General features: G+C 46.6%; 1 protein-coding gene across 1 annotated transcript in view; it reads left to right on the top strand.

The window, feature by feature from the left end:
• The first annotated feature begins 5,661 nt into the window (after positions 1 to 5,661).
• Positions 5,662 to 14,681, top strand: part of Tbc1d22b (TBC1 domain family member 22B) — a 39,152-nt gene continuing 30,132 nt past the window's right edge. The window contains exon 1 of the mRNA XM_051187072.1: positions 5,662 to 5,858. Coding sequence (XP_051043029.1) covers positions 5,803 to 5,858 — 56 coding nt within the window. The 5' untranslated portion in view covers positions 5,662 to 5,802. The remainder of the gene's footprint in view (positions 5,859 to 14,681) is intronic.

The raw sequence follows: 14,681 nt of genomic DNA, 5'->3' as shown, positions 1-14,681 counted from the left end.
GACATCCATCACAAGGGCTCCACGAGGGCCCCAAATCATTGATTTTTCACCTCAGGTTGGTCAATGTGTAAGGATGAAAAAGTGATCTGGCCTCAGTAGTTATATCCTTTTAAATTAAGAAAAAATGACTGACTTATTTATTTTGTGGAGGGCTGTGGTCTACACATGCCACAGCATGCAATCGGAGGTCAGAGGACAACTTTCATGAGTTGCATGGGTCTTGGGAATCAAACCCAGATCATTGGGCTTGGCAGCAAGTGTCTTTCATTGCCTCCTGAGCTATCTTGCTGGGTCTTCTGTCAGTCATCTTTGACAGACAGGGCTGAGAATGTCCTGGCTGGACACTTATCGCTTGTCATCTGCTATACATATTCATTCCATGGAGGGGGTGAAAGCTTTGAGGGAGACCCTGCCTTCATAAGATGAAGACCTTTGTGGCCAAGGGGATGTGCAAACTTCAACATCCTTTAGTAAGGGAGACATACCCTTCTGGGGCTTAGGACATAACCACTCCCATTCAAAAATGTGCAAAACGGGGGCTGAAGAGATGACTGGGAGGTTGGGAGCACCTGCTGCTCTAACAGAGGACCCAGGTTCAGTTCCCAGCATTCACATCAGTGGGTCAGGACTACCTGTATGTAACTCTGGTTCCAGGGGAATCTGATACCTCTGGCCTTCAGGGGCACCGGGCATGCATGGGGTGCACATATACATGTGGAGGCTCTCATACACATAAGTCCTTTCAGAAATGTGCAAAACAACATGAACACACAGATACATACACACACTCACACACAGACACCCACAGACATACACTCACTCACACACAGATGCACAGACACACACACACACACACACACAAGCCTCACTTATCCTAGACTGCCCTTGAACCTTGACTTCAATGTGTAGCTAACCTCTTGCCCCTTTCCCTCACAGGCATGTGAAATCATGTCTGGCTCAGAAGCTCGGATTCTGGGTCAAGTGTGATGGGAGGCCCTGCAAGGTTCTGAGCAGAGGGGCATGATGTGAGCTATATTCTAAAAGGCTTCTTGGCTTCAGTGGGAAGAATAGTATCTGAAGGAGCTAAGATGCAGCAAGGAAAAATAAAAGTCTGCCATAGGGCATAACCGAGGTACTGAGGGAATGCTTGACTGGTACTCATAAGGCTCAGGGTTCAGTCTTCATAGAAACCATTGGCCAGGCGTGGTGGGTGCACACCTTTTGTCCCAGCACTCAGAGGCAAGTAGATCTGCGAGAGTCTGAGGCCAGCCTGGCCTGTATAATTCCAGGCTGGCTAGGGCTACATAGTGGAAACTCTATCTCCAAATAAATGAATAAAATAAAAGGGGTGCACTTGGTCTAGATCAGGGTGCCTATGGTAGAGGTTTATAATAGCCTTGGCTCTCTGATCACATATTATTTAAAATATTACCATCAGGTGACCATGGCTTTTCTTTCAGAAGAAATCTTGGGTAGAAAATTGTAGAGAACAAAGAGCAGGGATAATAGGGCATTTCTGAGCCAAGCAATGTTAAGCACACCCCTTTGGGGTCAGTGTTATTTAAAGTTTCATAAATGATTTTTTAGGAAGGGATTCTTTGAGGTGATTCAAGGTTCAAAGATCATCCTTTCCTTTCCAGGTAGTAAAATGTCAAGCTTACAGGGAGCATCTAAGCCAGGCACCTTAGTAATAGCCTGTTATCCAGCACTCAGGAGGTAGAGGCAGTAGGATCAGGAGTTCAAAACCAGCTTAGGATACACAATACCTTGCCTCAAAACAATAATGGTAAAACAGGGAGTATGATGGCTGACCTCAAATGTCAACTTGATGAGATTCATAACCCTGGGGGTGGGGTGGGGGTGGAGGAGACAGGCCTCTGGGCATTCCCATGGGGGTGTTATCTGGGGTGGGCTAAAGGAGGATGGGAGCGAGTACAGACGTTCATCTCTCTTTACTTTCTAACTGTAGCTGTCATGTGACCAGCTGACTCAAGTTCCTATGCCTGGGCCTCATCTCTCTCCATAATGACTTCAACCTGGAACTGTGAGCCAAGAGCAAGCCTCTTCCCCTTAAGTTGCCTTTGTCAGGTATTTTATACAGCAACGGGAAAAGCGACGAAGGCAGGGAGCATGTTCCATAACATTTTTAAACCACATACGTAAGCTGAAAAATAGACATTGTCTTGTCCCACGGCCATGGATGAGGAGACTTATATAGGAGAAGATAATTTAGATGCTAGCTTTAAGATAGTACACTCTAAACTGGCAGCTGGCACCAAGGAAAGGAACCTAGAAGTCTGGAGACATGGCTCAGTCATTAATGTGACTGCCATGGAAGCATGAGTTTCTGAGTTCGGATCCCAGACATCCATCTGTACTTGGGGGGGGGCAGCAGAGGGGTGTGGAGACAGGTGGATGTCTCATTGGCCAGCAAGTCTAGGCAATCAGTGAATTTCAGGTTCAGGGAGAGACCCAAGGGTAATAGTGATAGCATATCAACCTTTGACTTCCCCATGCATGTATGCTCATTCATATACAGCACAGACATACTTATGCCACACACATATCAGATATTACCCCTCATCCCCCTTTCCTCTAAGTAGGAGATCTTGCTATGTAGCCCTGGTCCATGCTGGCCTTGAGATTGCAGCTCTTCTCTTTTTTCAGGCCCCCAAGCACTAGAATTACAGTCATGTACCACCATTCCTCAGCACCCACATGGTGGCTCACAACTCTCTATAACTCCAGGTCCAGTACATTCATACAGGCAATATACTCATATACATTTAAATAAAAATAAATACATATAAATATTAAGAAAAAATGAAATAAAGACAATAGCATTAGTTAGTTGCAAGAAGACCAGCATATTTTTGTCTTGTTTAACATTATCTTTTTTTTTGAGTCAGGGTTTCTCTGTATTGCTTTGGAGCCTGTCCTGAAACTTGTTCTGTAGACCAGGTTGACCTCGAACTCACAGAGATCCATCTGCCTCTGCCTCCCTAGTGCTGGGATTAAAATGTGAGTCACCAAGGCCTGGCTGTATAACCTTATCTTGAGAGCCAGATAACCACTATTTTCAGGACTTCAGCTACCTGCTTGCAAAGGATTATCACAGATGGGCTTGTTGGCAGCTGACATTCCCTCACAGAAAGAACAGAGGAATAGGGAGGGTCATAGGTGGAGCCCTGACCTGAGGGTCCAGATAATCCAGGCTTTGAGGTCTTAGGGAGGAGCTAGAGTACTCAGGCTGAGAAAGGGGCTTCATGTAGGTGGGGATGGGAAAGCAAGTAGCTATGCTCCATGCAGACTTTCACCCACACTCCTAACTATAAACCTCACATACTCTGTAAGTAAGCCTAATAAACTCATTGGTTTCCCAAGGTGAACTTCAGTAGAGTCAAACTTTTGTTCGGTATTAGGACCTTAGAAAGAGAGGCATAGACTGTTCAGTTCCAATCCCTGCCCCCAGCTGAGAAAATTCTCTCCACTGTCTTAGGGGTTGGTGTGCAATGCTGGCAGGTAAGATGACAGAAAGGGCATGGGTAGCTTGGAGATGGTAGTGCACACCTTCAATCCCAGCACCCAGGAGACAGAAACAGGTGGAGCTCTGTAAATTGGAGGCCAGCCTGGTCTACAGAGTGAGTTCCAGGACAGCCAAGACTACAACAGAGAAACCCTGTCTCAAACAAACAAACAAACAAACAAAAAAGATAAGCTGCAAGTCTATAACATAAAGAATGAAGGTTCAATAGAAGTGGTCTTTTTCATACAACCCTATCATTCTTCTAATTAATTGCTTATTTTTATTTATGTGTGTGTGTGTGAGAGTATTAACTACATGCTTGTGATGTCCACAGAAGCCAAAAGAGGTGTCAGATCCCTTGGACCTGGAATTACAGGCAGTTGTGAGCCACTAGTTGTTGATGGTGGGAACTAAAATCAGGTCCTCTGCAAGAGCTGCACATGCGTTTTACCCCTAGGCAGTCTCTCCAGGCCCACAGTCCTATCATTTTGAAACTAGCAAGCAAAAGAAGCTTCAAAACTGGGAGTAATATCTGTGTAGAAAGATATCGCTGGAGAACATATCAAAGAAGGTCGTTATTTCAGTGGGGGAAGAAGGATCCTTAAGAATTCTCCAAAGCAGTGGTGGAGCACGCCTTTACTCCCAGCACTCGGGAGGAAGAGGCAGGTGGATCTCTGTGAGTTCGAGAAAAGCCTGGTCTACAAGAGTTAGTTCCAGGACAGCCTCTAAAGCCACAGAGAAACTCTGTCTTGACAAAAAAAAAAAAAAAAAAAAAAAAAAAAATCTCCAAAAGTATTAGGTCAGCAAGATGGCTCATTAGGTAAAGGGGCTTGTTGCCAAGCCTAAAGACTTGAGTTTGATTCCCTGAACCCAAATGCAAGTTATCCTCTGACCTCTAACACACACACAGACACAGACACACACACACACAAAGACTCAGCCAGGCATTGGTGGCATATGCCTTTACTCCCAGCACTCCGGATGCAGACGCAGGCGAATCTCTGAGTTCGTGGCTAGCCTGGTCTACAGAGTGAGTTCCAGGATAGGCCCCAAAGCAATATAGAGAAACCCTGTCCGGAAAAACCAAAATAAACAAACAAATAAATAAATAAAATAAAAATAAAGACTTTTCTATATTTAGAAACCATAGGCTGTAGTACAGGGATGGATGGGGTGGCCAACCTGCGCATGCCCACAGTCCCTTAAGGGAACAAAAACTTCTTTGGAGTAGGAAGTACCCTTCCTCCGTTTTTCCTCAAATCACCCTTAGGATAGAAATACTAAAAAAGATGGGTTATGAGCATGACACCCAAAGGGGACAACATGCTAAAGTAGAATCGCATTTTGAGTAAAAATTACGTTGAAAAATCTAAAGGAGGAAGATTTATAATCGGTTAATGAGGGAGTCAAGGATATTGGGAAAGGAGTTAGTTCATCCTTCATCTTCCTCATCGGTGCCACGGAGATGTCCGACATCCTTAGCGGAAATGGAAATCCGAACTGGGAGGGAAAAGTAATATTTCCTAAACACGATGTCTCAGTATCTGGATCCTCATCACCAGGAAGAGTAGTAAGACCTGAAGGGGTTACATCACTTGAAGCACGGAGTTCAGTTAGCAGAAGAGAGGGAGGTTCTGATGAGCCAACTGCTACTCAGGCAACAGTTACCCACCTCTAGTTTGGCTCTAGCCAAACTCTGTCTTCTAAGAAATTGGGATCGTGAAAGAAGGAGGGGAAGAAGGAGGGGTACCATTGAGTTGGGAGACGTTCAAAAAACAGTTATCACATGAAGCCTTACTTGTTGGCTAAAGATTTCTGCATATGAATGTTATGGTATTCCCTCCCCACCACCCAGAACCTCAGCCCATCAAAAGCAACAGTCTCGTCTCCTACTTCCCAGTAAGTCTCTTTCTTTTCTTTTACCTGTTTCTCAGCTTCCACCGAGTAGGAACTTTCAGCCCCGCCTTCCTGCCCATCTAAGCTCCGCCCCCGGCCCACCTGTGTGCCCAGCCCGTGACGTAGCCTCGGGGCTTCAGCGGCCCGCAGGATCCCGGATCCTCATTGGTCCATCCGTCCACCGGCCTGCTCAGCCCACCAATGGCAACGGCGCTGGGCGGGGGGAGTGCCCACATCCAAGATGGCGCCCCCAGGAGCTGGGAGCGGGTGACCGGCGGCGGGGAAGCGGCCTGGGTTGGCCCTCAGATTGCGGGGTCCCGGGGGCCTGTCGCGGGGCGCCCCCGTGACCCGCCGACCAGGCCTTCCCCCGGGCCGGAGCGATGGCCGCCGAGAACAGCAAGCAGTTCTGGAAGAGGAGCGCCAAGCTGCCGGGGAGGTGAGCCCAGGACGCTGAGGGGAGTGGGGATTGGATCCCAAGCCTTACAGATCCCGATCCCTGAATGCCGCGGGCCAGGGGCGCCCCGAGGCCAGAGGGCTGCTGTCGGGGTAGTCCAGGCTGGAGCAGCTGTCTCTCAGAGGAGCCTGGCCGGCTTGGGTGTGGGGTGCAGACTGGGGTCTGGGGGCGGGGAACTTGAGCCGGGAGGTGTCGGGGACTCGGTGTGAGGGGCGGTGGAGTTGGGGGAGTTGCCGCTGTCAGCCTGGCCTGGGAGGAAGACCTGCACAAACGCTTTTCACTTTTCTGCAGAACTCCTCAGGGTTTTTCAGCAACATGGGTGGCTGCTTACGTGAGGGTGGCCCTTGGCCTTGGTTCCCCAGCACAACACGTTCCTGTCTTCCTTTTGGATTCCCCAGGAGTTCTGGTGGGCGAGCCTGGGGCAGGCCAGTCAGGGCGTGAACCGGGAAAGTGAGGGGAATTCTCAAGCCTGACCTTACTTTGTCTTGAGTTGGCCCTTTCTCATTAGAAATTACTATAGCGTGGTCACAGGATGGAGAGTGAAGTTACTCCCTTGGCATTTGCTAATCATTTGTGCAATCCAGTTTAACTTCTTCCCCCTGAGAAGTACTGTTCTCTTAGTGTAGATGGGTTACATTCTCTTATTCCCCAGTTTTGCTGGAGAGCAGGCCTCCCAAGCAACTTATTTTCTTAGCTTTTCTTTCTCTTCTTGGTGTATGTTGACATTCTGAGCAATTGTCCATCCATCGGTCTGCCACGGGTTTACTGGTTCAGTTTGTTTTGGGCGGTGTCTTGGAAAGTGAAAGGAGTATGTATTTACTGAATGTAAGATTTCTGCCTGCCACAGGCTACTTGGTGTTAGAATTTGTGTCAGGTCTTATCCCACACCTGTTACCTTTCCTGATTACACCTGCCCTTTCCTTCAGGCATAATCCTTTGACCTGTGACCTCTCTCTCCCACTCCCACCTTCCCTCCCTTCCCTTTTCACTCTCTCCCTCCTGAAATTTCTCTTTTCTGTCTCCTCCGGTTTCTCTCCCTTGATCTCCCTCTTTCTCACTGTCTCTCCTCACACAATTCAAGGCAAACACTTTACCACGGCCCCCATCCCACCCCCTTCTTCAAGCAAAAGAGAAATGATAGTCAGTATTGGCTATGGAACTTACTAGACACATGGAGAAAGTTTAGGAACCCGATTTCAGCAGCACATAGTAATATAATACCAGGGAGGCAAAGGTAGCATTGGATTAAAGTGCTGTGGGGTTGTAGTGTTCACACATTGTACGGTGACACTCTGTGTTTTTAGATAAGCCTCCTCCTCACTTCCTGCCACTGATTTATTTTCCTTCCTGCTTGAGTGAGTTCTCCAGCTGTGTCGACTGTTCTCTGAGTTTGCTATGGAGGGGTCATTACATTTCGATATCCTAAGATAATAATCAGTGGAAAAATGGTCACATCAGGAAGCAGCAATGAGGACAGCGGAAGATGCGTGACCTTTGTGCCTTTGGACTGCCAGATGTGGTGCATTAATGGTCTTTTGTTTTCTTTATTTCGTCTACTGGACTATATAGGAAGCCAGCTTTTTTAAAAGTACTAATTCAAATAATTAAGTTTATTTATCTACTATTTAGTTTATTGTGTGTGTGTGTGTGTGCGTGTGCGTGCGCGTGCAGGTGTGTGCATGCCACAGTGCTCACGTGGAAGTTGGAGGGCAATTTGTGGGAGTCAGTCCCCTGCATCCATCACGTGCATCATAGGGATTGAACTCAGGTCGTCAGGCTTGGCAGCAAATGCCTGCTGAGCCATCCTTCTTGGTTTGTTTTTGTTTCTGGAGACAGGGTTTCTCTGTGTAGCCCTGGCTGTTCTGGAACTCACACTGTAGACCAGGCTGGCTTTGAACTCAAGAGATCTGCCTGCTTCTGCTTCCCAAGCACTGGGATTAAAGGCATGTGCCACCACCATCCTAGGGCTGAGCCACCTTGATGGCCCAGAAACGTTACTTTTGCTATATAGGAAAAATCTTCAGTTTTGTCAAATCTCTGGCTTCTTTTTCATTTTGAAACAGAGCAGTAGAGGCAAGAACTTTGGAGTTCAGATTATTATTATTGTTATTATTGTTATTGTTATTCAGATTCTCTTACCCGTATGATTGACTGTCTGGGCCTCAGTTTCCTGATATGTGAAATTGGGAATAACAACACTTCCCTCAGCATTACTGTGAAGGCCAAATGAAATGTCCTATTTGTAAAGAGCCATGGCAGTGTTTATTTAGTACATTGTACTTGCCTCATAAATAGTCATTATTAATTGTACTGTTATTAGAGCAAGTAAAAACTTTGCCATCTGAACTCTTTCAATGAGCATATGCAAGGTCCCCAGCAGGGCAGAAGCGGAGCTACTTCTCTCTTCTTCACAGTATGAAAGGTGAGAAATGTTCATGCAGCGGGGGTTACTTCCAGATTCTTTGATCCTGGTGGAGAGACTTTAGTGACAACAAATAGAAGTTCTGTTAGAACAGCCCAAATTAAAAACAAGCAAAGCATTCTTTAAATTTTCCTTGTTTGTCTTCAGACAGAGTCTCACTCTGTAGTCCTGGCTGGCCTGGAACTCACTATGTAGACCAGAACTCACAGAGGTCTGCCTGCCTCTGCCTCCCCTGCCTCCTGCTGCTATTCTTGGCTCTTTAAATATTTTTAAAAATTTATTTTGATGTATATGAGTGTTTAGTCTGCATGTGAGTCTGTGTCTTTCCTTAGTCTCAGAGGGAGATTCCATAACCCCTTTCTTCCATCCTTGATTCTAAACTAAAGCTGACAAGTTCTTTTGCTTGCTGGGACTGGAATATGGTCACCTTCCTCATCACCTTTCTGTTTTCAATGGTTTCCTTCACTGTCTAAACTTGGCTGTCCTGAAACTTGACTAGGTAGACCAGGCTGGACTCAGACTTAGAGATACTTTGCTTGTCTTGTGAGTGCTGGGATTGAAGACGTGCACCACCATGCCTCTACTTAAGTTTTTCTTTAATTCCTTTTCACAAGTTGGAAGTTTGGGTGGGATCCTGCCCTGAGGCCTCCACTCCCTTTATTCCATTTAGCAATCAGCACTTTTAAAAATCTGTTTATCTCCTTGAACACAGATTTAGCTCCATTATTCCTCAATTTAAATATTTTATATATTTCCTTGCTCAGCTTGCTTCTTTGCATTATAAATCTTCATAAGATTGAACACTAGTTCCGGGTGGTTGGTGGTGGTACACACCTTTAATCCCAGCACTCGGGAGGCAGAGGCAGGTAAATCCCTGTGAGTTAGGGGCTGGTCAGCCTGGTCTACAGAGCGAGTTCTAGGATAGGATCCAAAGCTACAGAGAAACTCTGTTTCAAAAAAACAAAACAGACAAGCAAAAGAGCACTGGTATTAAAAGTGTGTGCAACCACCGCCAGGCTGGCTCACAGTTACTCTTATAAAGGAAAACGTTTAATTGTGGTGGTGGCTTACAGTTTCAGAGGATTAGTCTGTTATCATCGTGGGAAGCATGGTGATGTGCAGGCAGACTTGGAAGGAGCTGAGAGTTCTACATCTTAATCTCCAGGCAGTAGGAGACTGACACAGGACAAGTCTTGAGACCTCAAAGCCTGCCCCCACAATGATACACTTCCTTTAACAAGGCCACACCTCCTTATAGTGCTACTGCCCTGTGGGCCAAGCCTTCAAACATGAAGTCAAGTTTTACAACAAAATACGCAGCTCCACCATACTTGATTTCCTTATCTACAGAATGGGAATGAGAGGCTTGAATTGAACTGGCTGTGAGATCTGGACCAGTTCTGAAGCTGAGCATTGCATTCATCAACTCTTACTCATCAGGAATGATTGCTGGGCAGATCAGAGGGCTGGGCTAGATGATGGGCTCTTCTGTGTTGTCCTTTTGAGCATAGCAAATCATTTGCCTGGGTTAGCTGCTGAGTGTGGCAGAATTGCTAGATTCTAGAACTTGAGGCTAAGACCCTCTAGATAAGAAAAGAGAGGCCAGACGGGGAGGCCATGGAGCAGATGTGAGGAAGGACCCCTTGTCCAGTGCTGTCCCTGTTGGTGCTGCTCACTGCCTTCGGTCCTGGTTGTTATGGGAGCAGCTTCTGCAGTCCAAGGAATGTGGGCACTTGTCATGAGGGTATAGGAGACAGGTGGGAGCTGCTGGGTCACCCCATACGCTTATCTCCAGGCCTGCTGGAGTGGCTTCTCTTTCCTATAACAAAAAAAACTTGTTAGTAATTTTTTTGAGATTTCATTTATTTTCATTTCCTGTGTATGGGTGCTTTTCCTGTGCGTGTCTGTGCATCATGTGCATGCAGTGTCCACAGAGGTGAGATGAGGGCATTGGATTCTCTGGAACTGGAGTTACAAACAGTAGTGAGCCACCACATGGGTGCTGGGGTTTGAGTCTGGGTCGCCTTGAAGAGAAGCAGTGTTCATATCAGCTGAGCCATATCTCCAGCCCCCCAAATGCTTGTTATTAAAGTCAGTGAGGGCTGGGGCTATGCCTCAGCTGGGTGGTATTTGTGAAGACACCATGGCTTCAAGTCCCAACACCACATAAAACCATGCATGGTGGTGGTGGTAGTGGTGGTGGTGGTGGTGGTGGTGCAGGTTTGTAATCACAGTACTGGGGAGGTGAGCTAGGACAGTCAGCTACATGTAGGTACAATTAGAGATCACCCTATGCTATATGAGTCTCAAAAAAAAAAAAAAAAAAAAAAAAAAAAAAAAAAAAAGAGAAAAAGAGAAAAAGAAAAAGTCAAGGGAGTCATTATTAGTATTAAAAGAAGTTAAGGTGCTGGCCCCCACTGCCTGGAATCTTAGAATTTGTGCAATGGAGGCAGGAGGATCAGGAGTTCAGGAACACTGTAGACTATGGGAGATAAGGAAAAAGGTGTTATTGAGAAGTTGAAGAGCCCAGCACTGGGTTCTGCGCCCTACTGACAAAAGGAGAATAATGTAGAGAAAAGTGGCCAGTCTGGAAGTATGTGACCACTCACGTGTTTTTAAATACAATCTCTCCCTGTCATTTAGCCATTTTTCTTGGCATTTAGGAATCTGATAGTAGACTGGTATAATGGCTGGGATTTGCCTGAGTAGGTCTTTATATTCCATTTTGGGCTTAGAGATGTTTTTGCTGATAAAGTGGCTGGAAAGTACTGAGTTATTGCTGAAACAGCGAGCCTTGGGGTCTGGGAGGTTTCTGCGGAGCGCCAGTGTGAATGGAGTGTGTTGACAAATGTTTTGGCATTGAACATGATCAGTTCTGCTCCAGCGTTCGCCCAGCGTCTATATTAGCACCAGACATCTGCTGGTTCCCACCAAGGCTTTCATACTGCTGAACCTGGGTGAGACACCCCTGGCAATACTTTCTGTGGGTTTGTCTTCTCAGAGCATGGCAGAGGCTAGCCCTTAGGCTTCATGCTGTCTGTTCAAAACATGTGCGGTGTTCTCCAGGCTGCAGTGTACTAGTCTCTGGCTTTCAGACGGGCCAGCTTAAGAAGAGTCCAGGACTGTGAATTCTGACCATACCCACTCGGGACACTAGGGACAGTAAGTGCCTGTTGGTGTGTGCTGCTTTTTACCACACTGAGGAGCCACAGACGGAGACCACAGCCTTCTAGAAGTTGAAAGTCTGCTCAGCACTGGTGCTTCCCCTGCTGAAGATCAACAAATAACCGGCTTTCCGGTTTTTCCACTAAGCATATGTCACATCTGTAATCAGATAAAGTAGACGTGGAACTGGGTGGAAACATGTGGGTAAGTGAAAACAGTCAGCTGTGGAGTGATCTGGCTGGGCTGGGCCTGGAGCTCAGGTTAGGGTGCTTGCCTCTGGGAGCTGAAGCCCTTGATCTCCGGCATCACAAGAACAAGAGGAGGGAGAAGAAAGACACATAGACATTAATTAGGTCTGGTGATCGGGCTCTGTGGGAGAGACTTGTTCCCACATCCCTGACAACCTGGGTGTGATTCCTAGAGCCCATAGTGGAAGGCGTGATTCCCGAAAGTTATTCTCTGACCCGGGAATGGACTGGAGGTGCCTGTACCTTAGGGCTGGCTAGCATGTAGGAGGTAGGGAAGAAAAGGACTGTGACAGACATCAGTGGCCTGCCTGTGCCCTGTTTTCCTCAGGGGCTGGAAATGTGGTGAAGTGAGGCCAGACACATCACTCCATGGGTGTTTATTATTTCTTCCCTGCATGTTCCTTGTTGTCTGCAAATAGTGGTAAAAGAAGCAGCATATGACATTATAAATTCAAGTATGCGATTATAATTTACAAATTATAAAAATTCTCCCTTTTTATAGCCAGTTGCTTTTGAATGGCTAAATTTTAGCACCCCACCCAATTAAATGCCTATACAACAAGCCAATTGAACAGACACGTCTACTCAGATTTACATCCCAGAATCCTAAGTGAATTGAAGATGAGTAAGTTCTTTTCATTTTCTTCATCTGTGTGATCAGGTGACAAAGGGCTTTTCTCTTCATTGTTCCAAAGCCTCTGCATCTGGCTTCTTCAGGAACATGGTTCTGAGGATCTTCAGGGGGCTGCCTAAAGAACTCGCCAGTGCCTTTTTGCCACTTTGGAGCTGGACGCACACAAACTGCATTCCCTCCCACATTCTTATTTTCAGCCTTTCTCAGTGAGCACTGTGAAATATCAGTCACAAATGCAGAGGAGCCAAGCACCTCCCTGGGGGCTCCAGAAACCACCACTTTTCTGTAGGCTCCTAGGACCTGGGACGGAGTTTGCTTTGGTCTGCACCATGTTCACATAGGGAGAGACAACGGTCACTGACTCCCCAGCTGCTATGTCTTAACTGGACCAGAACACTGGTAGAATGCTTTTATACTTCAAGCAAAACAATCTCATACTATAGTCCAGGTTGGCCTGGTGTACTCTCTGTAGCTAAGGCTAGCCTCAGCTTCCCAAGTTCCAAAATTATAGATGTGTACTGCCCCCCCAGCCCCTCCACAACGATGAAATTTTATTTAAAAGTATAATGGAGACCAGCTTTCCCAGGTATTGAGTGTGGGGCTCTTAAGGGGCCTGGTTAGCACAGGCTTATAGGTGAATTATTATATTAAGTGTTTTTTAAAAAAATTACTTCATGTGTTTATCTGGGACAGAAAAGAGTGTCAGGTCTTCTGGAAATGGGGTTTTGAGTTACCATGTGGGTTCTGGGAATTGAACCCACGACCTTTGGAAGAGCAGTCAGCACTGTGAACCACTGAGCCATCTCTCTAGTCGTCAATAGACACCTTTGCTCTCTTGCTCTTGTAGTCAGGCAACATCTTTGAGAAATAGTCTGTGAGTGAAGAGCCTCTTCCTTGTAGCCATGGTGGCCTCTGGCCTTCAGGCTTGTACAATGAGGTCTGCCTTTTCTTGAGCGAATCCAAGGATCTTACTGTTTTATTCAGGCAGCTATCCTGACTGGCCTGGTGGGAACCTCCTGCCTTGTTTGACATTTAATGTTTGATGATGAGGGCTTTGGACTTGAGAGTTCAAATGCTGGAGTCCGAGAATCTGAAAATGTTAAAATGCAAACTCATGGCCCCCAGGGTGTCTGTGGTTGTATTTTAATTTTTGTTTTTGTCTAAGCCTCCCTCTCCCTCTTTGTGAGCCAGACTTTCCCAGTACTCTGGTACCTCTAGGCTTTTTCCTGTCCTTCTCCACTGCCTAGGAAATGCCAGGAACACACACCTAGCCTTTCAGGGTTAGTGCTTCTATAGCAGCCTATAGGATGAATTGCTTTGTAGTCTTCCAGAGAGGTTCAGGGAGTCAGCATTCTTACAGCTGAAAAGGTTCAGAATGTTTAGAACTCAGACTCACACAGGAGAAGATTTCCTGTGAAGTAAAACAGTGTGGACACTTCATTTGAAACTGCCACAATGATATCTAACATCTTATATGGTCCTCTTAAAAAGTAATATGGTATCATGCGGAAATGATTGATTCACCCGTGTTCTTATTTGAAAACATCTTCAGGATTTCCTGTCACAAGAAGCGGAATGCTGGGTGAACTTGGTTGGAGAGATGGCTCAGTGATTAAGAGTGCTCACTGATCTCACAGAGCGCCTGCGCAGTTCTCAGTACCCACATGATGTTCATACTATTTTGCTTTGTTTTGTTTTGTTTGTTTTTCGAGACAGGGTTTCTCTGTGTAGCTTTGGAGCCTGTCCTGGAACTGTAGGCCAGGCTGGCCTTGAACTCACAGAAATTTGCCTGCCTCAGCCTCCTGAGGAGTTCTGGGATCAAAAGTGTGTGTCACCACTGCTTGGCTTACAGCTGCCATTTTTGACGTAAGGGAGTCTCCATCACATCAGGACCTGTTTGGAGTGGAGTCTGGTGCTGGATGGGCAGCCATGGCTTGCAAGGTGGCTCCATGGGCTACCTGGGCTTCTTGAAGCTACAAGGTGCCTAGTATTGGCCTCTTTTGGTCCGACTCCTCACATTCTCAGGTCAAGGGACAGCCAGTATTGGGGACAGCCAGTGTTGGGGACAAGGAACCAGTTTTTCTGAGGAGTCATCCCAACTCCTGAATACCTCTCCTCCTAGTGTGGCAGGTAAGAACAGCCAACTTGTGCACCCAGCTGTTCAGACTGTCTTTAACTCCAGTCGCAGAGGATCTTATGCCCTCCCTCTTCCAGCCTCTGAGAGCACTGCATGCACGTGGTACATACATGCTCACACAGGCAGATACATGAAAAAAAAAATCAGTCTAGCCAGGCAGTGGTGGCACACACCTTTAATCCCAGCACTCCTCAGGAGG

The sequence above is a fragment of the Phodopus roborovskii genome, unplaced genomic scaffold (genome assembly GCF_943737965.1).
Source record: "Phodopus roborovskii unplaced genomic scaffold, PHOROB, whole genome shotgun sequence".
NCBI classification, from domain to species: Eukaryota; Metazoa; Chordata; class Mammalia; order Rodentia; family Cricetidae; genus Phodopus; species Phodopus roborovskii.
This window is presented reverse-complemented; position numbering and strand designations above follow the sequence as displayed.